The sequence below is a fragment of the Labrus mixtus genome, chromosome 2 (genome assembly GCF_963584025.1).
Source record: "Labrus mixtus chromosome 2, fLabMix1.1, whole genome shotgun sequence".
Lineage (NCBI taxonomy): Eukaryota > Metazoa > Chordata > Actinopteri > Labriformes > Labridae > Labrus > Labrus mixtus.
The window spans coordinates 28,924,435-28,949,114 of NC_083613.1; the positions used below are offsets into that span (position 1 = coordinate 28,924,435).

Below are 24,680 nucleotides of genomic sequence, written 5' to 3' on the forward strand. Positions count from 1 at the left end.
GTAATATAAATAATATATAAATGACTTGCAGGAATCTGATGGAGTTTTTCATTCATCTAATGGCTAATTCACTCAAAGTGGATTCCATTTTTGAAAATCATATATGATCAGCTTCATGCATTTGAGTAGATTTAAGTTTTTATTAAGCTGTAACCCAAAAATGCAGACTTAAATGCAACACTCAGAAAAAAGTCAATTTGTGTAATTTCTTCACAGTGAATGTTTCAGCACATTTTAATCTCTCGTTCACCTCTATACTTGCATTTATAATTTTTAAATTAATGCATTTTTTTTAAACTGACTGAATCTATTCTAAAAGCAGGCGAACTTCTTTGTCCTCATTACAGAAACAAACATGAGTACATCCGTTTAAAGCCATCAGTCTATATATTTGAACTTGAAATATAGCCCACGTGAACCATTCATGAAGTCTGAAAAGAACACACACGGTGTAGTAACATGTGGATGTGGGCCTGTTTTAATGAAGCATGCAGAACCTTTGTCAAACATGATGTGGAAGAAATCACAGTCAAACACACACACACACACACACACACACAAAAAAAAAAAAAATCACTAGAGGAGAAAGACATGAGGCACGTCCTCGCGTTTTGACATTCAGTCTGAATTTATTTATCGATGCCAGCCGATCGACAAAAGTGAAATAAATGCAGTTAAGTGATATATTTTATTTAATTTATCAATATATTTTACTTTTTCAAGCTAATAAGAAGCACTTTTGCATCGCTAATGGCTCTAACTGTTGACATATTACCGCGTCAAAATAAAACGTTTTGTCGTTTATTATTGTTTGAGGCCTTTAAATGTATTTCACACAAAGTATTTTGTTTTTATAACAAAGCCTCTAGCTGTTGTTGTTGTTTTATCAGTTTGGGTAAGCTATGTTAAGAACATTAAATATATTTTAATCTATTGCGTAGTATTTGAAGTTAGTAGCTCAATATAGCTGAAGTCTTGTCTTAATATTGGCTGAAAAAAAATACAGTGAATTTAAGGGCTAAAATATTAAATGACAATTTTATGTTGAGCTAACATAATCTATGCGATAGTGTTCGTGATATATGCCTACTTAATTCAAATTACACTGACAGAGAGTCTGTAAAATCCATCCCGTTTTATTTTTTATTTTAAACATACACTGCATTCTTCATCTTTAGTGTGTAAAATATCTATTATCCAAAAAGAAGAAATAGCTTTGGTAAAACAAACAGCTTAATTTTGAGGCCCGTTTTGCAGCTCAGGCCATCCTTATTTATTTGTTCATTTTTAAAATGTGAAATTTCACGCATTAGGCCTACGTTTATTTTCCAGCTGAGTGGGGAAACAGGACAGACGAGAATTATTGAATTGAATAAGATGACATTTTTATGACGCCAGCAGGGAAACTGAACAAATGAGAAACGGGGTAGTTGGGTATCAATCCGCGCAGAGAGACAGGCGACATGAACGAGGAGTTTGGAGCTAAAGATGGCGCAGCGGCGCAGCGTCCTGACTGCATATGTTCAAAAGTCACACACGATGGGAAGTCTTTGGAGAGGAGCGAGGAGAGCGCGGGGATTATGCTGCTTACAGGTGGCATGCTGGCCGGAGTGTGGAGGCTTAAACGACCACTTATACCCAGGTCCGGGTACAAATCAGCACCCTGGAGACAAGAATTAATCCTTTGAGGTCCGAGTGAAGGAAACACGGGCATCAGGCTGCGCTCCTGCAGCGTGGAGTCCTTTGACGCTCCCAGATAGAAGTGCTGCCTCTTGAAGCGCTTCCTCCGCCGGAGAAAACTCCCGTTTTCAAACATATCCGCGGACATGGGGTCCAGTGTCCAATAATTCCCTTTGCCAGGGTTTCCAGGCTCGCGGGGCATCTTGACAAAGCAGTCATTCAAAGACAAGTTGTGGCGGATGGAGTTTTGCCACGCGGGAAACTTTTCCCGATAATAAGCAAAGCGCAGGCTGATAAAATCACAGATCTCACTCAGGGTGAGTCTCCTCTTCGGGCTCTGGAGGATGGCCATGGTGATGAGAGCGATGTATGAGTACGGGGGCTTCACCGAGGCGGTTCTGCTGCTGGGGCCATCCAGTAACCGGACAGCAACGTCTCCCCCCTCCCGGTCTGAAGGGATACAGGATGAAGCGCTTTGCTTTAAGTCTGCTTTGTTCTTCCTGAACTCTGAGAAATCTGTGTTCGTCTCCTCCGCATCGAAGTGCGTCTGTCCCTCAACGTCAATGTCCGGCTCGTCCATGAGTTCTCTTACCAGGGTCATAGGTCAGTGTCCGATCCCCAGCAGGCCGTAATCTCGCCTGTCAGGGACACTACAGGCGCAGACGACCCCCTTCTCGTCTTTCATTCACAAAAAAACCTGCGCATCTGAATGCATCTGTGACTCTTCAGAACTCCGAGTCTAAACTTTCTCCACCTCCTCCTCCTCCTCCTCCTCCTCCTCCTCCTGCTGCTGCTGCTGCTGCTGCTGCTGCACAGTCTGTCTTCATCAAAACAGAAACGTGTTTCACAGCCGATATTCAAATGGTTAAATGATTGGCTCTGGATTGTTGTTTTTATTTGCATGTTTTTATCAACATGGCATGCAAACAGAGCTGCTTTCACTACAGATCATTTTCAAACCCAGCGTTTCTTTTGTTTGATTTGAACTTTATGTTTCTATTCATGTTTTATTGTAGGCTATGTATGAAATACATCTGGTGTGTATTTATTGTTTTTCAATGTTTCAAGTTATTTATGATTGTTCAAAAAAGTACATAGATTCTGTACGTCGGTATAAAAAGCAATACCAGACTGTTTAAAGTTTTTGAGTCGGCCTATTTACTTCGTCCTGAATTCAGGTTTTTTTTTTTAGTATTGTGGAGACGCTTTAAACTTCCAATACTAATGGGAGGGGTTAATCTGCAGTTTATCACATTTTAAAAGCTGATCTAAAGGGTTATGTGTAAAAAAAAAAAAAAAAAAAATACAGGAACAAAAAGCAGGTTAACTTGATCGAGCGAAGAAATCTTAATTAAATAAGTGAGTTAAAAGTTCGAGTTCTGCTCGTGTGATGTGGAGGAAAAGAAGTTTAAAGCAGCAAATCGTGAAAACACTCAAAAGTACAAGCACCACTGAAATCTATCAGAGTAAACAGCAACTCCCCAATAACTGCAATTTAAATCTTTAAATGACCAACACAGGTGAAACCTTTTTTTTTCCTCCACATTGATATATGACTGATATGATATTGAAGCGAGCTCTTTCCCTTTATTGAGCTCATTTCTATCTTTAATGTTCTTGGCTCAGTCAGCGCTCATTTCCCTCGCTGTTCCATATTGCCAGATGGTTCGCAAAATGGCGAGAGAGGTAAATCTCTCTGTAGCTGGCTGTTTCAAATAAGAGGAAGACGTAATCCGTTTTGAAATAATAGCTGCACTGTATCAACTCGTGGGGGAGGCCACCCACTTGGCGACCGGTGCCCGTGCTGCAGGGTGGGCCGAGGGAACTGTGGGAAGTCTCATTAATGAATCGTTCTCCCCCGTACCTCTCCAAACAGTTTAATGTGATTCGTATATGGCTCTGAAATTATTACATTATTTTATAGTTATTGCGTTTTAAGTCGAGGCTCTATATCAAGTGCAGGCCTTACTTATGCACATAAAAAAACAACTAGGAAACAAATTGATTTATACAGAATTTAATAAACATCAAACCCATGAAAAACCCACACAAATTAAGTTTTTTCTTCTCACAAAAAAAACAAAACAGCCATGCTTGAGAGATTAGTGAACAGATTCAACCAACAACAAAAAAAAGCTTCAAAACAGCGACAAAGACAACAAACAATAAATAACTTAATTAAACTTTGGGAACTTAATGTGTATCTACTGCACTTAGCAGACAGTCACGCTGTCACGGTCAAGACAAGTAAATTGGTACACAAAGCAGTGAACACGGCGCTGTGCTCGGGATGGTGTTTTTTGGGTCATGGACTGAAATGATTTAGACTCACAGACATCTGGCACTGCAGAGCATTATAAACAAGAAACACTGAAGATATTTGATGAAAAATGAATAAACTGTCCCCAGAGTGTGCATATTTCTTATATAATCTCTTCAGTCTGCCACACCTTTGGGAACGACTTTCAGCTCTGCTACTAATATGTGTCCCTCTTTGCGTAGGGGGAAAACAAACATACCAGTGATTTAAATTCTGTCACACAGTGCTACACAGGTAGCACTGATGGGACCAGTGTGGTAAAGATTGAAGTCCAACCTATTTTTGAAGTATTTTCAGGAGCTCTTCTTTTACATGTTTGTTTTGTCCCTTGATGTATGAGAGCAGCGAAGTGCCAAAGAGAATTATTAATGTTGCTCTGCCACTCAAAAGATTATTTTAACACTTTTTCTAGTCGGATGTGAAAAGCGAGTGCTGCTATTCCACAGCCGTTTTCACATATTCAGTCGTGAACATTTCTAGATAATTTCAGGCAGACTGCTTCTGAAACTGTTTGTTCACACACGCATCTCACAGCAGGGGACTACCCCCTGTCAGACGGGATTGGGGAAGTGTGTCTCAGGACGCAAGACGTGAAGTAAAAAGAAGTGGTGGATGACGCAGCAGAGTCCGCCACATGGCGCTGTAATGGCAAGTTCTGCATTTATATAATTAGTTAATACAGAGCATACCGGCAAACAGGAAACATAATGAGAGTGATATTATGTGCACAGAGATTGTCTGGTCCCGTGCGTATAGTCTATGTTCACGCGTCGTTTGCAGGATATGAACCTCACCAAGCTCGAGGAGAATTATTCTAAATATTTCCGGCTGCGTTCTAACATGAGCTCGCCCGACTTCCCGGAGGGGAAAACTTACTGGGGAGCTGGCGGGGGAAAATTCTGGGTAAAGTGGCAGTGAAAATGTAGCCGTTTTGCGTTCACACATGCAGCTCACCCTGAAAAACTTCAGGAGGTTTTAGGGAATTTTGTGCATGCGTCTCTAAGGCTAATGTTTGTTAATCTTAGAGGACCCCGAGTGAGTGTCGTCTTGAATTGTTGTCTTGTGTGCGTGTTTGTTTGTGTGAAGAGCTCTGTCACACCTAAAAACCTCTGCTCCTTGCATGTTCCCTAGGCAGAGTGTTTCCGCTGAGCTGAGGTCAGCTTCACAAAGTTTCCACACTTGGGGCAGCGTGAGTTGGAGTTGCTCTCTTTCCTGGGGATATGCCAGCAGTTGACACAGCGCACTCTGTACTTCTTATACCTGCAAACATCAGGAAAGGAAAATCAAGTTGTGATTTCACTCAGGTGCATATTCAAGAAGGACGTTTAGGATCTCGACTTTAAGATCACTGCAACATTGATTCAGTGTGGCATCATGATCTGTGTTATCTCTGCAAGCAAAGATTATAAAAAAAATAAATTTACTGTATATTTGCAGAATCTCCTTAGTTGTAAAGTTTGTATCAGATACTGAATACACATAATAACTTATCTTAACTTTGATAGATCTCTTCAAGTTATTTTTTACATTTTACAAATTCAACATAACATTTGATGATACCTACCAACAAATGAAAAACTCATTGTCGTAAACTGAGACTTGTTTTAACAGACTGTAAATATTAATGGACGGAGCCTGAGTGACGTCAGCGATCTGTTCCTGCAGGGGGCTCTGGAGACGCATTGCCAGCAGCAGCCGCCATGCTGGAAATCCTGTCTCAACCTAACTTTCAGTCAACCGAACGACAGGCTGAGAGCTGGAGCTGAGGCGATTTTAAGCCTCTTGACGAACCTTATTTTATATTTTACATTTTTTAATTCTATTTTATATATTGTAATAGCTTCTTATACTGTATTATTTATGTTCCTGGATCCAGCCTCAAGCAGACACTTGATGAACTGCAGGATTTTGCACTTCCACATTTTTTGAGACCATCGGTATTTACTAATTCATTAATCTTGATTATGACATATGGAGCTAGTCATGTCAGTATTAAGCACTTGTCATGATGTGTCTTAATGTTACAAACTATACTGAAAATCTAACTCTTAGGAAAACGTCTGGTTTTGAATGTCTGAGTTAAAAGTTAAATGTGATGCTCCTCATAGTGATCTAAATATTAGCTCTTTGATGCAGCTTCATATTTTTGTTTTAAAAATCAAAATCAACAGCGAGCAGTGATGATGTCAGCTACCTTATTCCACAAGCATTACAGAGCGGGGTCCCATCCTCTGCATCCCTCCACATGGGGGTCTTCCTGGTGCAGCATGATGCACACACTTTACTCTCTGGTGAAACAAAAACACTTTTTCAGTATTCAAATAAAAGGAAATGTGATGCAACTAGAAAGATGAATATATTAGCCAAACCTTAAATAGTATTATAGTAATATATATTTTTGATGATATGATCTGACTTAAAAGCCCTATGAAGGAAAAACAAATCACTAACTTTTAAGAACAGCATGAAATAGAAGGAAATACAGATTTTAAACTATACATTCTTAGATAAAACTCTGGAAAACTTAATGGACAACAGGAAACATGTGTTTTGATCTGGTTCTACTATTTAATTGTTTGAGTAAAATACATTTTAATTTCATGTATTAAACATTTATCCTGACTTCCAAATAAAATATTCTGATTGAGGTATTTTGTTTATATTTTCAAACAACATCATACTTTTGTTTTGACTAAGGAAGAGTTCTGAAATGATATGATGGAATGATTAAACTATTAATTAATGCTTCTCGCCGATAGTCTTCCACATTGCTGCTGCTTGATGCTTCTATTGGTGCAAAAATTCAAGCAGCAGCCCGGCTTTGTTCGATGGCTTCCTCTTGAACTCTTTAAGCAGAATGAGGTGAACCTGTGTTGAACTCAAACAGACGCTGGGAGAGAATGGCTTCCAATGCATGTAGAGGTGCTGATTAAAGAAACATTTGTTGTGGGTTTTTTTTTTCCAGGACTGTGTTCTGTGTGTTGAAGTTTCTTGTGAAATCTATGTTGAATTAATCCAAAAATCATGAAAAAGGTTGGATACCTGGTGTAGCGTCGCCTGTAAATGTTTGATCTGTCTGGTCTCTAAATGTTCAGAGACAAAACCTCTAATCTTTCTTTAAGACTCAACATACATTTCAAATTGTGACCGTTTGTTATTCAAAACATACGTGTGGAGTTATGCTGATAACAAATTTCAGGTGTAATTTCTGGCAATGGAAACACGCTGGTGTCAAAAACAGAGTCAAAGCTCTTCTGTACAGAACAAATATTACATTTTTGAAAATTAAATTATGTTACTTTGTCTTAAGAGAGACCTTACTGATTCCCATTATCCTCCTAGGGTGTGAATGCAACAGTTTCCCTAAATAGATGTGTTGATGTGGTGCTGCCCTCTAGTGGAGACAAAGGGCATTTTATGCAAAAACATACATCACACAACACTATTTTTGAGCATGTATTTGAATTTCTAAGATTATTGCAAAAATTCATTTGATGTGTATGAAGTTGTGCTGAATGTGTTCCTTTTTGTTGTCTGAAATAGAAGACTGGAGATATTGTCTGATGTAGGTAAAACTTTTTTTTTTTTTTTACATCTCTCTGAAACAAACGTATTTTGTTGTTTGTTGTTATTCTGGGCGTTCTGCAGTTAAAAAAGTTGAATTTTAGTTTAAGAGAGAATCTGAGAACCTCTGAATGACTGACGACCTGTCCGGGGTGTCCAGCCTCTGAGTATCTGTTTAAATTCCCTTACTGTAACTGCACAACTCAAACGTTACTCACTAGAAGAACCGGTTGTAGGGTCGTTCTCCTCATCCGAGCTGCTAGTTTTAAAGAATTTCGGGGCTGTCCGAGTCCTCAGCCTGGGTTTTCTTACACTCTTGCAGAGCTCCTTGCTGTGTTGGGTACACAAAGAAGCAGAAACCAAAAGCATGTTGTGAATTTGGCTTTATTGAAGTTGAAAGGTTAATCACCATCTTTTTAAAAATCCAAAGCCAACATGTAAGGAATAAATACCTGTACTTTGAAGTAATGAGGAGCCGGCACTGTTCTTTACTGTCGTCTAGCTCCGTGTCCATCCTGAACATCACGCCCTGGAAGTCTGGGTCTTGGATATCAGCACTCCGACTCGGGTGACGCTGTTTTCTGGGGGTCTTAGTTCTCCACTGCTGTGTAGATGGAAGCTCAGACGTAGCAGAATGTGAGGGGTTTATATGTCCGTTAAAGTTTAAGGAGTTAAGTTGTGCAACTGGATTGAATTTTTCCTCTACAGGACCATCAACACGTTCTGGTTTGGTTGATGTAATTTTATCATTTTGGTTTGAGAGTGAGTGAAAATGTTCCGCTGTGACAAATACAAATGATGCTGGTTGTGATGAAGGCAGGACAGAGCTCAGCTGGGGCAGCTGGGTGTAAGTCTTGGGTTGCGGAGTAAAAATAAAGTTTGCATTTTGATCCAGTGAAGGAGCTGGCTTTGACAGCGCTGTGCTTGTTTCTTCTTTTGAGTTAAAAGGCAGTAAGGCGTCGACGGAAACACTTTCAGTATCCCGTTCAGAAGAGAGACGATCCTTACACTCCTGGTTCCACCTCAATTGTCTGCTTACACTGAACCTGTCCTCCTTTGTGTCTCTGTGTCGTGGTTGCCGTGTTGTGAAAGTGTCTGTTTTTTCCGCAGTCTGTGACTGAGCACAGCAGCTCATCTGGGAGTCCTTCACACAGCCCTGTGGTTTACATCTATCAGCTCCACCGCTGCGGACTCCTGTCACATCGTTCCTCCGACTGACACCTGCTTGGATTTTTTGCCTCTCAAAGAGAAACGTTTCATGATCTGTTTCATCTGCTATTGCAGCTGAAGCATTGTCTATTGAATCGCCCACTTTTGCAACAGATGACACAGAAATTAGGTCTGACTCTTCAACATCGCGGGGATTCAGAAGCCTCTCACACTGCAGGTTGATCAGACTCAGTACTTTCCAGGGGCTGTTGCATTCAGGTCGTGGCTCATCCAAATTTGTGACACTGCTGCTGAGGCCTTCCTCTTTCACTTTTTTCACCTGATTAAAAGGCGACAAGCAAGTCAAACTGTGCTGGCAGGAACTATTGGAGATGCTAAACGACTGTGCATCCTCTTCTTCTCTTCTAACAATGAAATGGCCTAGTCTAGAAGTCTCATTTAGCCTTGTGGAAGTTGAGTGTGTGTCCAGGAAACTGTTGTGGACGGGGGAACCTAGTTTGGACACCTCTTGGAAAAGGTAGAGGAGTGCTGAGTGGGAGGGGTCATGTTCCACTGCGCTTTGTTTCCCCTGGATGAAGGCAGCTTGTGTCCTTGGCCCTGTGCTCATGTTGAGACAGTATCTACATCAAAGATATAAACATGTGCAGCTTTTAGGCACGAGTTCCTTACCCGGGGGTCGTGGCCCCCTCAACAGGTTCACTACCAGAAAATCATGAAGCATAAATATAGCTACATTAAGTTATGTTTAGTTTAAGACATGTCTCTGAGCTTTGCTTTTTCTTAACTTGTAAAATATTGTATAGATTGGCAAATGCATATTTTTGCAAATTGAAAGTGATTGAAAACTACTATTCAATTGCAGTTTCTACAGCTCAAAGATATGCACCCTGTGACAAGAGATGCTACATATAAAGAGGTAATTAGCCTATATAAGTTTAGAGCCACTATTCTAAGGAGTTAAAACATTATAAATCATGAAAGACAGCACAATTAAAGTTTTTTCTATTTACGACAATAGCTCCCATAAAGGTAATCTTAAAAAACTATACTGAAGTCACATACAACATGGCCACTGTTAAGTCTAACAATTATGTTCCCTTATGAGGACATCACTGAGAGGCTATGGAAACATGAACTTCAGAATCGTTTACTAAAACATGTTTGAGTTTGAAATAACCCAGATGAGCTAATGGGAATCTTGTAGTTTCTTTGTTTTGATATTTAAAAGCTTGGTGGTTTATTGATCTTTTTAGACCAGTTACAGTATAGCACTTATACTTTATGGTAACGTTCATAAAGTGTCAATCATGCTCCACTACTTTATATTCAGATACAGTTAAAAGTCTCCTGAGAAACATGTGTCTAGCCTATTTAAAGCTTCCCTATTGAAGAAGCCTACTAGCACATAAAGTTCACTCCATGACAAGAGATGAAAAGATAAGATAAAAGTAAAAAAAAGTAAAAGTGCTTTACTTTTGACAGACTAGTCAAGTAAAGTAGTTATTGCTACATACAAAGAGGTCATTATTATAAAGAAATCGAAAGCCACTAGTGTAGAGGCTTAATTTGAGCTTAATTGAGAACAAAGCTCCTAAAGGTGAACTTATGAGGGTACTTGTCAAATACCATAACTAGAACAGATAAACTTGGGGTATTTTTATGTTTAACAAATATGTTTCCTAATTGTGTACAACAAGGCGATTTTAATTTATTAAAAACATTTACTTCAGAATAGTTTCCATTAGGCCCCAATTTAAAATAACCCACAGGAGCTAACAGGAATCATCAAGTGTCATTGTTTTGATAACTTAAAGCCACATTATGGTTTTAGTTGTCATTTTCTCTGAGACCTGCTATGACACGAAGCCAATTTATTCATTCAAGTGTACATCAAGAGGTACCGGAACATCATTAATGTGCAACATATTTAACTTACCGGGAGAAATGTAACAAAAAAAAAAATCGAACCCCGGATGTAGTTTGAAGTTGTTCTGGAACACAAAATGTAGCAGTTTCGTTCTAGAACGTCCAACTTTTTGGCGGTTTTCTTGAGTTTGAGGGTCGCGAGCGCAGAAACAGGATGCATGTGTTTTAAAGCAGTAGGCCTATAAATAAGAAAATCTACATTTATTCTGTCATATCATAAGATTGAATTTCACTGAAGGCTAAATGTTTTGGGCCAGTCAAAAATATAGATTAAAATAGGTTTCTATATTAATTTCATTTATTAATTCATTGAATTAGGACAGTGCCCATTAACCAACATATCAGCACATAACATCCATGTAAATAGCCTACGTCGGAATTAGCTCAATTTAGTCCGTAGCCCCATTCTAGAGATGGAAAGACGTTTTTAAGAAACCTGATTTAATATATGAACTCAGCGTGGATTACTCACCCACGGTTAACTTAACCACGCTGTGCACTACTGTTGATGCTCACCTTAGATCTCCAAATCGATCATCAACAAAGTGATCAAGTGTGCCAACTTACTGGGAACTCAAAACTGATCGAGCTGGCTGCTCCGAGCGGGAGGGGGGGCGTGTTCTCGACCCAGAGGAGTTGCGCAGGTGTTCTCGGTTTGCTAGATTGGGGACGACCAGACCAAGTTCCGGCTTCACTCGGTAGCTTTATGAAAGGCCTTTTTTTTTGTTGGAAAAACACACAACTCGCTCCCTGTTTATTCTCAAACATACCTGCTTAGGATAGGCTGATAAACCTAAGCTGATAAAACAATGACATGTATTGCCTTGCATTGAGTGTTTGCAGCTCCTGAGTAAAAAAAGAAGTGTTGAAAAGTAACTTTTAAAATTGATTTTATTGCACAACTTTAAATAATTTTCCATTTCTATGACATAATACACAATTGACTTAAAGTGGTGTGTAAGTTGGACAAGTACAGTAGACATAAGAACAGAGTAGATGGTGGAAAATTCATCACATTGTAACATTTAGCCCACCAGCTTCATAATGGACTCCTCTCCACCTGATCTGAGTCAAAGCACACCTGAAGCACATCAACTAATCGTGCCCTAATCACTGGTATGAGAAAGGACGTGCTTTAAAATGTATCCTCCTTCTGATGTATAACAAATATCACCCGACCATGTTTTGAAATGTTTATGGTGAAATGTAAGTTTCAACCGTCTAAAATGTGATTCTTTAGCGTCTAGTGAATTGTTTATATATATATAGGTCTGCGTCTTCTGTGTTCGGCTTCACCTCATGGCTTTCAGAGAACTATCGTCAGCTGGTACATATAGATTAGCCATCTCAACAACTACAAGTGAACGAAGGTAAATTATATGCATCAAGTATCTGGCATGTGAATCAGGGTGACAATGATGGACCGGCAGAAATGGATCAAGAACATCAGTCTGTGATGATTGTGCGTATGTGAGCTTTAAGAAGGAATGTTCCATTGAACAGAAAAAAAGATCAGCTTTGTTATGTGCGACGTCTGAAACCAACGGCATGTCTTTAAAACGGTCTGGAATTTGAACAAGAGCAGCTTGTGATTTTTGAATAGTGCTGACCTGAGCACGCTCCAAAGAATTAAATACACCGTCAGTTATGCCACCCCGCATCTCTTTGGAAGTAACCCCAGACTCTCGTATAGTGTCTGGCTCTGTCTGATCTCCTCTGCAGGCAGAACCTGCCGTTTGTTTACCGTGGAATTTGTCAGTTTGCGAGGCGTCTTCGAAGTTGCTACGGACTCCGCTATCCTCGCCGTGCACCTCTTCGTTGTCACCCCTTTACTCAACCAGCACGCCGCGGTGTCTACGCTCACAGTGCTACCCCCCCTTCTCTTTTAATTTCCCAACTCTCATCATCTTCGCCTCTTCTCAGTGAGGTTTGGGAACATGCCCATCCACGTAGAAGTTCCTGGTGACTTTGGGCATGGTGAGCACCATGCCGTCCAGCTCTGGCGTGAGAAAGATCTGACATCCCAGTCGGGAGTTCTCCTGAAGCAAGGGTGCCATATCCAGCATGTCGTCCTCCCTAGAGCACCGACATTTCCATCAACAATCACAGTGGCCTCCACTCAGCTTCATCACGCATGTATGCGGAGGTTCAAATATTGAGGTTATGTAAAAACACTTCAGCTTAACCTACCTCTCTTCAGGTTCTGGCAGTTTATCAAAATGATCCGCACTCACATAGACCTGACATGTTGAGCAGGCCAGTGACGCCTCACAGGCTCCTAAATAAAGTGAAACACAGCAGATGAACAAAAAAAAAAAAAAAGACTATTTACTCCAAACAATGCTTCAATTAAATTATTGAGAGAGCGCCTTAACGTGCTCACCTTCCAGTTCAATGCCGTGCTTGTGAGCCAGATACAGGACGTTATCTCCCACTTTGGCCTTAATTGGAATCCTCTTGCCGGACCGATCTACGTACACAACATTCACCCTAAGCAGAAGTCAAGAATAATTCAGCTTTGTAAACAACCATAGATTTGAATTCATCTGTCAAGGTTTAAAACAGTACATGTCGAGGAACATCATGTTCTGTGCTCAGGAAAGGGCGGGACACAAACATTTTGTTTGTTTGCTGCTGGCATTTGAAGAACCTCCTCAGCTTTTGTTGTTTTTACTGGTCATCTCAGCCACACGTCATTCTTCACAGGTTCGAGGCAAACCCGTTTTAAGACAGAAGTTTAAGAAAACTGTACTGTATATGTGCAGGTTTGTGACGTTAGTGTGAATACTTTTAGAGTAATGAATTGCTTCTACTAAATGTGCAAGATAAATGTACACTGGCATTGTTTTTTTGTTAACAATAAATAAAAAGTTGGTCACAAAAAAAAAAAAAGGTGAACCCATTAACCTTTTATGTCTGGATAGTCTTTCCAACTGAGTGCTGAGGGGTGTTCCTCGGAGCTGGCTGGACAAAGCCTGAAGTTGCAGTTCGACATATCGGTTATTACAGCGCTGGTAATGAACTTTCTCTGTTAACTTAAATTTTTCTGCTTCAGGCTGTGTGCGCGCTCACATTAAAGTGGGGGAGGGGGGTGGGGGGGGATTTAGCATCTCTGTTGAAGCTTCATCCTCACAAAAAGGAGGAGGATTGCATCGTTACTTCATATTTTAAATTCAATTTGTCGATTTTGCAAACCGTCAGTGCTTCTCGTTTGTTTGAGCACACACAGTACATCTCTTTAACAATAAGACTTGATTTAATCGATTTGATAAGGAACTGTATTTAGGTCGAATAGCCTTTCACACCTTTAAAATGCAATCGCTTCCTTGTACACCCCTCTGTGGAATGAGAATAACTTTGCAAACACAGTATTCACACAATGAAGGGTTCTTATTTAGACTAGTGACATTTGTTAATATTAATTCTAACACTGTTCAGCATGCATGTGTGTGTATAGAAAAGAGCAATGTCAGCATGACTGTGCATAAATCTGAATCACCTCACCTTGAACATTAAACTTCTGGTGACTCGGACAGTGTATTTTGGATGTTAAATAGAGATGAAGTAGTAGTATAACAGCTTTTAATGAGTAGATGTGTTGCGTGTGCATAACCCACTGAGGACAGTAAAATACTCACACATCCTCCGGGTCTTCTGCGTTGGAGTTCCCTTCCTCACTGTGGTAAAGACCTTTAAAGAAAAAGGAGCAGGAACAACAATAATGTGAGTGTTTCTGCTCTAGGTTGTCATATATCAGCTCCTCCGGTGTCGCTGTGTGAGTGTTTCACTAGTTGCTCAAAGTTTCATAAGCCCATTTGGACTGATGTTACACAAGTGTTATTGAGCGAGCTCTAGACTCTAATAACTGCTGATATCCTTCGACATATTGCATGCCAAGCCAAGCTGGCGTCAATAAAACTTAAACACGTGTAAAATACAAGGTGTTAGGTATTTCCACTTAATCTGAAGTATTGTAAACAAATAGTCGCAGGAGCATTCTGACACACCGACAGAGGCTAAACGTGTTAGCAGGCTGCACTCCTCACCTATACTCGTCTGTAAGTGTCGATTTATCGTCTTGAAGTTGTCAAAGGAACCCCGTCTTTGAAAGTTAGCCGCGATGCCCACGCAGCCTTTCAACCTGTAGATGGGACAGGTGCTACAGTCCGGTATAACTCGAGAAAGTCTCAAAGTCAGCCCCATGCTCGACCGGACCGCAGCGGAGGCCGCCATCGTTCTGTTTTGGTCACGTGGACAGAACCGCCCAATGGGAAAGTACAGCGAGTGGGATGACGTCACTGCCGTGTGATGTGTCGCTCTGACAGCAGAGGGCGCTGCCGACACAAACACTGCACAGCGAGCTGCAAAACACGTAAACATGACAAATGCAGACTGCAGATTTACAGTAGTGAATATTCACAACTTCCACTTTAGTGAAAGTTGACACAACACATCGAAAGTACACTCTCTTTTTTTTATGGAAGTTCTGTCAACAAATTTAGTTTAAGAATTAAAAGTCAAGTATTCATTATGCAGATGTAAACCTGTCAGTCTTATTGTATATTGCTATGTCAGTATACATGCTTTATCATGGGAGCTATACTTTAAGATCATAACTTGTGGAAGCTGAACTTATTGATCCTGCTTTTTATGTTATTTGTTTTAATCTCCTACAAATAGTTATACCTATAATATCTGGATTTGTACACTAACTAATAGGCTATCTAAATGTAGAGAATGCAATATGCCTCCCTAATTTGGGGTGCAAAATGGACTATAAATAATTAAACTGAAAAGTCAAAATGTATCTGAATAAATTAAATCACATCCCACCACAGTGGATTAGGTATTTTATAGTAGAGATTTTATTTTGTAATCGGTTGAAGAAAAAATATAAAACTCATACAGAAAAATGACTTTTACCTCAAAGGTGGTGATGTCTCATCTTGGTGAGGGATTTTTTATTTTTTTTAATTTTATTTCCCAACCTTTTTTTTTTTTTTAAATGTCAGAGCTGGAAATAATAAACCTTACCACATACATTCTTTAAAATTAATTCATAGGCTTTCTTACACCTTTCTGTTTCTTTTAATCCATTTATAGGGAAATTAACTGTAAAATATGATCTCCTGTTGATTTATCTTACTGATTTAGTCATAAATATGCTCTCTTAATTTACATCACTTATAATGTTCCCAGTCCATAACTTGTACATATCATATAATAAATGTAAAAATCTCTCACACAAATTTAAACATATATAACCCAGCTCTGTTCCGTTTAAGCCTGATTAAGTTATTCTCGCACTTTGGGAAAACTTTTTTTTAATTGCTTAATAAATACATTTGATTGGACCCTTATGTCTCTGGCTGGGACATTTATTTTCACACACAGTTTAGAGAACCAAAGTACAATAGCTCATATTTCCACTAAGCCTCTTTCCTTGTTAAGCTTTATTACTCTTCTCTTACAACAGTAAATACATGTTCTGCCTTGTTCTTTGTGTGCTGTAGAGGAGGAGCACTGATCCTGGAGAAAGATATCTGATGCAGGCTGCAAGTGGAAAAGTGAGAGCAGTGGTGTGTGAAGAAGGAGATGTGATGTAATGACTGGAGGCAGGTGAGTGCGCAGGTGCTCTGTATTCTGTCATGACATCTGCTTGGAGAGACATGCAGTTATCATACAAAAAAAAAACCCCTGATATATTAAACATATAATCCCTTTACGGAGTCGTAAAACTCCAACATGAGGAGCATTGTGTTGATAATGAAATGTGATTTATAGGTCGTAGTGACTGATGAGGTCGTCTATGTTTTTAGTTTCTTTTTTATCTTTTCCTCAGTGACTCATAATGATCTGTTCTTTGGGGGACGCCCGCTCATAAAGTGGGTTTAAAGATATCCACCTGGATCCGTCAGAGCTTAACGTCATACTAACAGCTCTAAAATAAGAAAAGAGGGTCTACTGTTTTTATAGTGTGTGCTGGGAGTCCCCTCACTGGTATATAGATCATTACACTTTATATACTCCAAATCCACATAGAGAAACACAATTACACGTTCATGTATGGACACTCACACACACACCTGTACAGGATGACGAGTGTCCAGGGACAGCTTACCTGTGTCACTGTGAAGTCTATTACTTAATAAATCAGTGGGTCCTGGAGTACTCAGGTCCTGCAGGTGCGTGTGTGCAGGTGTGTGTACGCAGAGGTGTGGTGGGTGGAGGTTGCTGCGCTTGACTTGACTATTAAGTGTTCCTTTCCTCTCACTTCTTGCTGACTATGCAGTGCAACAACCCACAGACACACACACACACACACACACACACACACACACACACACACACACACACACACACACACACACACATTTCCGGCACTGACTTCATACATGGCAGAAAAACCCAAAGCTTATTGATGCATATGTACGTTATTTTGGTTAGAAAATATTGAGTTGTAGGCTATTTCACTTAACAGAAAAGTGGTCTTACAAGGAACTCAACATGTCACAGTTTCTTTAGGAGCTAAGCCCCCCTAAAAAGGTCTGATCCTTAAATCGGCCCTGTTTGTATTGAAAAAAGTTACCATTAGAAACTTGGATCATTTAGATGTTCCCTTAAGAATAATCCTTATCTTATGTTTTGACTTTAAGTAAAATAAAGAGCAACACAAAGCACCATCTGTGATTCAAGCTCTCTTACTGGTAAGGAAAACAGCAAAATGTCTGTAGATTGGGTCGCTCGAAAATAAGTGCAAACATCTTTGTCATGCTTACTCACTGTCTGCATGTACATGTAGTCCCCCTATGTCATCGTTTCTTTGGCTTTACTGTAAATACATCATCAGTCATGAGGATGTACAATAAGCCATGTAGCTGAATGACAGCAGCTTTTTCAATTGATTTCATGTGAATCACTGCTGTCCTTCTGGGAAAAGTCGTCTCTGAGTTAAGCAGATGTTGTGGACGAGTGCTGTTGAGGGACTGAGGAGTTCCTGCAGCAACATTTCCTTCAGAATTTAATTTACAGATGCAGCCAAAGTGCCCAAATGTGCAAACATTAATAGCTCAAACCTTAACCTAAGTGTTTCTTTTTTTTTTTTTTTTCCATTTTTCTAAGAAGTTCCAGAGAAGCTGATCGTGTCTTCCCGATCATAACTGTCTGTGTTCTCTTGTATCTTATCGTATCCTCTTCATCTTAATGTTAAAAACTCTTGTTTGTGCATGTGGTTCTGTGCATGTGCATACCTGCAGTCGTGCATTGGAGCAGCGTTGTGCAAGCCGCCTCATGACTCCCTCCCCTCAGTTGACTCACACAAACTTCAGAGAGAAACTAATTAGAAACAGGTTGAAGCAAAAAAAAAAAAAAAAAAAAGGTGCCCCTATAACCTTTCATGCTCCGCCAGTGTGGGAATGCATGTTTCTAAGTCAGACACAAGGGAAACTCACCATCAGTGTGAGTAAACACAGCAGTCTGGGAGCTGGCACTGCTACAGCTTCTTAGTCAAACTCTTGTGATGTTTATGCGTCTGGGACACTTTCTCTCTCATGTGTCATACATCAAATGTAAGATCGTTAAAGGAGTCACCCCGGGGATCCAGTTGGGGTTTGGTTGTTTGTAATTAATGACCTTTTTCACTCACAGCACTAAAACATGCACTGCGGCCAGCAGTTCTAGTATTTGTTTTAGGTTGAAGTCTGTGGTTTAGTGGTTTCAGTCTGAGTGACTACCGTCCGGCCTGAGCTGTCCGCTGACTGGTGACCTTTGACAACAGATAGAGAAAGTCTGCGGGGAGAGGTCAAAGGCTCAGGGGGGCATCCGGGGGCGAAGAATTATGTCGATACAGGCAAACACATCTACAAGTTATGGGTCCATTCCAATGATGTCTGATTTGTTTTTTGTTAAGTAAAAACACAATTAAACGTATACACAAAGTCCTGATTTGAAAAGAGATATGCTGGTGATGCATACTGCTCACATTTATAATGTAAAATGTAATATGCTAAAACAGCAAGACACGATGGGATTTTGCAAACAGTTCGTTGCTCGATTTGTTGGATTATTTTAGTTATTTAAACTCAATGCAGCCAAAAATGGGTTCAAAATGGAGGTTGTTCTGTGGTTGTTTTGCAAAAATAAATAAGAAAAGATAAGACTGTTGTAAGTAAATGCATTGTAAATATTTCCCCCAATAGCCTTATCTCAGTCTGTTGCCCACACCACAACCCCTTCTTTCTCGCAGAAGATTTAAATTCACCTGAAAATGTTATCATTCAGTTACTCATACGGGAAACTTCAGAACTTCGGCAGAATCATTTATTTGATGTGGTGATGTCCTGTATACTTTTAAAGAGAAGGCAGTCCTTGTCAACTGTTTCTGTGTTTAAGTCAATAAAGTAGCATGTCACCCCTTGAACAGTTGTGGTTAACTTTTTGGAGGTGTTATGGAGTTTTTCTTCTCATTTTTTTTTCATTGGAATTGATGACAAAAGGCCTATAACATCACTAACACTAATCATTTTAAAATATGACTCACCAGTACGGCGTATTATGCCAAAAATCCCCCTCGCTCTCTTTCTCTGTCAGAGCTCTACAGTGACACACCAGTCTGTCAGTTAACCACCGGTCACCAGGGGAACATCAACATTCTAGAACTTGGAGCGTTACCCTGTAGGAGTACACTGTTGTCATGGCAGCAGAGTGATTGATAGTCTCCATGGGGAAGGAGAGAGCTACCGCAGCCCCCCCCCCCCCCCCCCCCCCCCCCCTCTGTTGTGTTGACAGCAGGTAAAAGATTACTTCTTCTGGGATGAAGAGGGCGAGTGTGTTAGCTCACGTGTGGACAAAACAAAGAGTCAGAAAGGGCTTCTTTTTTTTTTTTTTTTTTTAAATCAACCCAAAAAAAAATGTGCATGTGTTAATACAAATGTTTGTGTCTGCATGTCCAGATGTAAATGAAGGATGGATTGCCCTTTCTGTGTGTGTTTGTGTGTGTTCTGTGTGTTCTGTGTGTTGTTATTGAATTACGGCTGCAACAGCGACAGTAATTGACCCTCCATGATCGAGACGTGGCCTCAGTAAAACATTTAGTCCATAACAGAGTAAAATGTCTCTATGGGGACGGAGAGGTGTTAACGCCATGACAAACTGGACACTGTTTCTCTCCACAGGATCCCAGTACCACTTTTCATTGCAGCTGTAAATTGTCTTCATTTCAGCAGCGTATTTTCAAAATGAATGACTGCCCCATAGAAACACTCCTTTGTGTGGTCACAGTGAAATGGCTTTACATTGCAGGGGACATTTCATTTACTTTAAAATAATTAGTATGCTGCAGATGTACACAAACTCTACACCTCTCAGTTTTTCTTAATGGGGGATCAGACTCTTTAAACTTTCTGTTCACATTTGAATTCAAGAGCTTCAAACTAACACAGTTGTTTGTCTTCATGGTGAAACTGAACATTCTGTGCTTCAATAATATCTCTTTGCATTTGTCTGGCCTCGAGGATCTATTTGGAATATGAACAACTCTTTTATCAAGCTTCTATTTTAAAACACACGTCCCAGTCTTGAATAGTTTTTCTTTTTCTTCAGATAAAAAAACGTCTGCCCCGAGCTCCAAAAAAAAAAAAATTCTGATAGGACTTGTGCTCTAAAAATATCAGAAGTAAACCAGCTTTCTTCATTTAATAAAAATTGTTATTCTTCCTTGTCATAAAAAAAAATGTTGCAGTTCACAAACCTACAAAACAAACCTCCAAGAGCACCAGAACTCATCAATTATGGTATCATGCTTCTGACTCTCTGATAATACTATCACATTTCTCAGCTACATCTGAAGTCTGCCTCTTAACTTCCAGGAAAAGCACAAATCAGACACATTTGGACTCAGCTAGTAGATCATTTCTGCTTTTCCTGGCTTACAGTTCTCACGTATCTAATTTCCAACCGCACGTTCTCCCGCTCCCCTCCTGTATCTTACATCAACCCACATCCCTCATACGCTTTGTGACCAAAACAAAACTCAGGCAACTCTTTTTTTGATGAATCAGACAGACATGTCTGTAGAATAGCTAGTCTAAACATTGTTATCAGTTATCAAACGACCCAACATCGCTGCACAGGAAACCTACTTTGAGTGTGTGGCTCTTCTGTTGTTTTATTGTTGCAGGACTCGACAGCTGCCAGCAGTGTGTGCATAAAAGTGTGCATAGTTGTAGCATACAAATGTGTACCTTTTGTGATGGATGTTTTGAAGTCACTCACTTGTGTGTCCTCTCAGAAGCACATTTATAATCCACAGGGACAGCAGTAGCTCGATCTGTAGGACTTGAGTTGGGGGCTGGTTGGTCACCAGTTCAAGTCCCAGTATTGCAATCGGTCTGGTCGCTGGAGGGATGTGGGTTCATTTCAAGAGTGTTTCTGAGGTGGTCTTGAGCAAGGCAGGTGCTGGTGCGTCAGTCCCTGTGCAGCCCCCTCACTATGACAATCAAATACATTTGTCACTTTGAATCTTTGCTGGGGAAATTATATGAGCGTTTAAATCTTCATGTCTGACATCAACCCCAGGGCAGGGGGTTAGGGTAATAATTATGTAGAGATAATAAATCTTAGTGCTGCTGGTCTTGTTTGCGTTTGTAAAAAAAAAAAAGAAGTATGATCCCAATTTTTTGTCTGTTTCATAGCCCCCCAAAAAATCCCTAAACAGAGCTTTAATGAAGGCTGCAGCATCATCCAAATACGAAAATTCAAGAAAGGATATTTCTTCTGCGGACATATTTTAAAAAGTGACTATTCATGCATCTCCATTGTATTGTGGTGAACACAGAAAACACAAACCAGATCTTAAAAACCAGCAGTAAGTGAAAAATTTAATTTGTTATTTGGATGACTAAGATTGACCCTGTATAAAGTTTTGGGGAATCTCAAGTCAAATCTCATCTGACGGCCCAAAGTGGGGGAAAGGTTTCCCATGTATAAGTGATGCTTGTTCCCAAATTCACACAATGAATGAGGCTCATCTTTTGTTCTTTGTTACTTTCTGCGTTTGTGCAAATACATTTCAACACTTATAATAACTCTCATTCTAACAACACATTTAATCCACTCTAGGATTACCAACTGAAGTCTCGTACCAACATTTGAACTACTGTGGGAAACAAAAGAACATCAACATTTTTGACTCTTTCTTCCCAAAATATTTGAGCTCAAAGCTCCTGTGAGGAACTCTCAGGTCTATTTTGGCGACCTCAGGAAACCAACCGGAACGATGGATCTCTCCTGTCTTGTATCAATCAATCATTATTTGTAAAGCGCCATATCATAACAAAACTTGAGACGCTTTACAAAACAGCATATGGGATAAGATGCAGGAAGGATTTCTCCTGTTCCTGTTGTCCACACTTCCTTGGAGGTGGAGGTCAGAGCCGGTGGTTGTGGGGACGACACAGTCCAATGGTGTTACATTTTTAAGTATTTTTTCAGAACAAATGATTTCTTCCATATTTATTTTAGATGTCTTATGTGCAACACAACAATTATTTGGCATGTAAAGAAGAACAAATCTGTCTTTGCTGTGTAATGTTAATTGCATCTTATGACACCTATAGGCCTACACTGCAGCAGAGGGGACAAACATGTCATAGTTTTATAGAAGCAATCAGTTGTATCTCTGATGGTCTCATTGGCTTTGGTAGGTCATGAAGAGGCATCAGTATCGATGTCAGTCTGTTTCATTACCAGCTAAAAAGTACTCACAGGCGCTTAAATGTAGGCCAATCAGCAACAAGCACACCTGACTCATGGCTACCTCCTGTGTGAAGCTAGAGAGTGTGCCCTTACAGCTGGGGGAGAAAATAAAGTCATACAAATGAAAGAAAGAAAGAAAGAAGCACTTGGGGGATTTGACAAAAAGTGTGGTGGTTTGGAGAATCTCAGCACATGTGAAACCATTTGCAGCTCTGCATACATACAGCTCTCACTCAAGTTGTTTTGCAGTCTTGAAATGAATCTGGGTCGACAGAGCCCAAACGAGCAGCGGTGGATTTTGTCCACCTCGCTTTTCGATTGAATCTGCTTCGCTCTCTGATGTTGGTGGTTGTGCTGAAAGCTCAGCTGCGGTTTAAGACACGTGAGAAGATTATCTTCAAGAGAGCTGTGATGGTTCAAGATTTAAGTGACGCTTAAGCAAACTTCAACAAAGCCTTCATTCTTTTTACATCTGAAGTTGTTTTTTTTTTTTTTTGCAGCAGGCTGGAGGAGGATTATGACAGGAAGGATTTATGAGAAAAAGGATCGCAAAGCATGCAAAGGAGAAAGAGAAAAGACTCTACTGGGTCAAACTAAACTAAGGAAAAGTCATCAAGTTCAAATTGGCTTCAAAATGTCATTACATTCTGCTTTTAGAGTAGACGGGCTCGCTTACATGCACACATCTTTTTACACGCTGAACCTGTTTCAATGATAGCGATTCTTCAAACAGAACCCTTGCTTTCTCTCTGAATAAAGGTCATATTTCACCCCTTCTTAAGTGTGTCCACACACAAATTCACACTTCTACACAAGGACAGGGAGGTGATGATAAAAGCCTGGCAGCTGGCGGTTGAACGGTCTTGGTGTATCTGCACTGGGCAGCAGTTCCTGTCACTGCGCCGCGTGAGTTATTACTCCGGGGTTTCCTGCAGACAAGGTCACAGAAACGCTCAATGTATAAATACGCTGTACGTACACAAAACCAGGAGGGGAGTTGAGTCATATGTGCTTTTTAATCTCCTCTTTATCACCGTGTAGTGGATTCGAACAGACATACTGTAAATAAAGCTGTCGTGAGGGTTCCCTTGTAAAAGAGCGGCATCAAAACCAGACAGCAGACACACACCAGGAGGTGACGTGGTGTGAACAGGTGTGTCGGGCGCTACTGTACAACAGAGCCAGTGCACAATGCAGGTAGTCATACGCATTCCAAGACATGAACACACAGAGCCGCGAGGGTCTAAACAATCAGTCATACCCAGACAGATGGGCAAATGAGCATAGAAATCGCACACACACAAACACACAAAAACACATAAGGGGGTCCTATAATTATCCTCGAATCCTTACCTCATGCTTTCTCTCAAGTCTGAAGGTAACACCTGGTCACATTACTTCATAAAGACTAAAATAAATCCTCACACGAGCAAACAAGCCAGTCACACTCTTAGTCAAGCCATGTCCGTTTATTTTTAGATTTCATTCAGAAAAATAAAATAAGATTATTAATATTACAACTAAACGCTGAAAAAATGAGTAAAATTAAAGAAATGAGAAGAAAGATTGAAAAAAAAAAAGGGGGTGTGTCCTAGCCGGGAATTTAGCCAGAAAAGAGTGTCTGCCAAATCTGCGGTTGCGCAGTAATTTAACCAAAAGCCATTAAGAGTAATCTTAATTTTAATTAAATTACTGCATAGATGGGGGTCTTAGAGTAGAGGTTGTGTGGATGTAAAATGGGGGAGGGGAGTACACAACACATTCCTCTGATGGAAGATATGCAACTGTGACAAGTCCAAAAGTATCCGACCAACATGTGGAAATTCCCTGCATGGAAATTCATTAAAAATGACTCGAGGCGTTTCCCTCACCCAAAGACGTATTGTCTCTTAAGGGGAGTTAGCGATTGATTTATGAAATGTAATAAAGAGTAATTAGAAACATCTTCACTAAGTGTTTAATTTATTTTACTCCATTTGTTTTTCACAATTTTTCATTAATAAACTTGTTTTTTTTAAATCCGGAGCACAAGCAATTATCTTTTCATGTCTTATCGTCCCCAAATTTCCTATTTTTGTTGACACATTGAAATTTTTCCTGCTTGAAGAATATAAAATGGGTTGCAATATTGAAATATATTGAAATATTGAAGTGACTTGACGTGTGTTTTTGTACGTGTTACGTCTTTAGAGCAACTCCAAAGACTGTGCTAGCTTACAAACACTGTTAGCCAAACACACTGAAGAAACGACCTTCAAGGCTAGCT

The 24,680-nt window shown here is 40.0% G+C and overlaps 4 protein-coding genes across 4 annotated transcripts in view; all 4 read right to left on the reverse strand.

The window, feature by feature from the left end:
• The window catches only part of LOC132991770 (histidine-rich glycoprotein-like), a 393,411-nt gene that overhangs the window by 322,774 nt on the left and 45,957 nt on the right, over positions 1–24,680 (reverse strand). The gene's annotated exons all lie outside the window — the stretch shown is intronic.
• On the reverse strand, positions 202–2,388 carry LOC132991632 (forkhead box protein D1-like). The gene has a single exon (XM_061060450.1). It carries the CDS (start codon positions 2,279–2,281, stop codon positions 1,361–1,363), a length of 921 nt encoding a protein of 306 aa, XP_060916433.1. The 5' UTR covers positions 2,282–2,388; the 3' UTR covers positions 202–1,360.
• Positions 4,895–8,181, reverse strand: zglp1 (zinc finger GATA like protein 1). The gene is made up of 4 exons (XM_061060460.1): positions 8,017–8,181; positions 7,783–7,895; positions 6,195–6,288; positions 4,895–5,260 (listed from the first exon to the last, which is right to left on the reverse strand). The coding sequence occupies exons 1-4, from the start codon at positions 8,085–8,087 to the stop codon at positions 5,128–5,130; spliced, it is 411 nt and encodes a 136-aa protein (XP_060916443.1). The 5' UTR covers positions 8,088–8,181; the 3' UTR covers positions 4,895–5,127.
• Positions 11,534–14,914, reverse strand: fdx2 (ferredoxin 2). Its single transcript, XM_061060472.1, has 5 exons — positions 14,707–14,914; positions 14,299–14,350; positions 13,044–13,150; positions 12,851–12,938; positions 11,534–12,736 (listed from the first exon to the last, which is right to left on the reverse strand). Exons 1-5 carry the CDS (start codon positions 14,891–14,893, stop codon positions 12,580–12,582), a joined length of 591 nt encoding a protein of 196 aa, XP_060916455.1. The 5' UTR covers positions 14,894–14,914; the 3' UTR covers positions 11,534–12,579.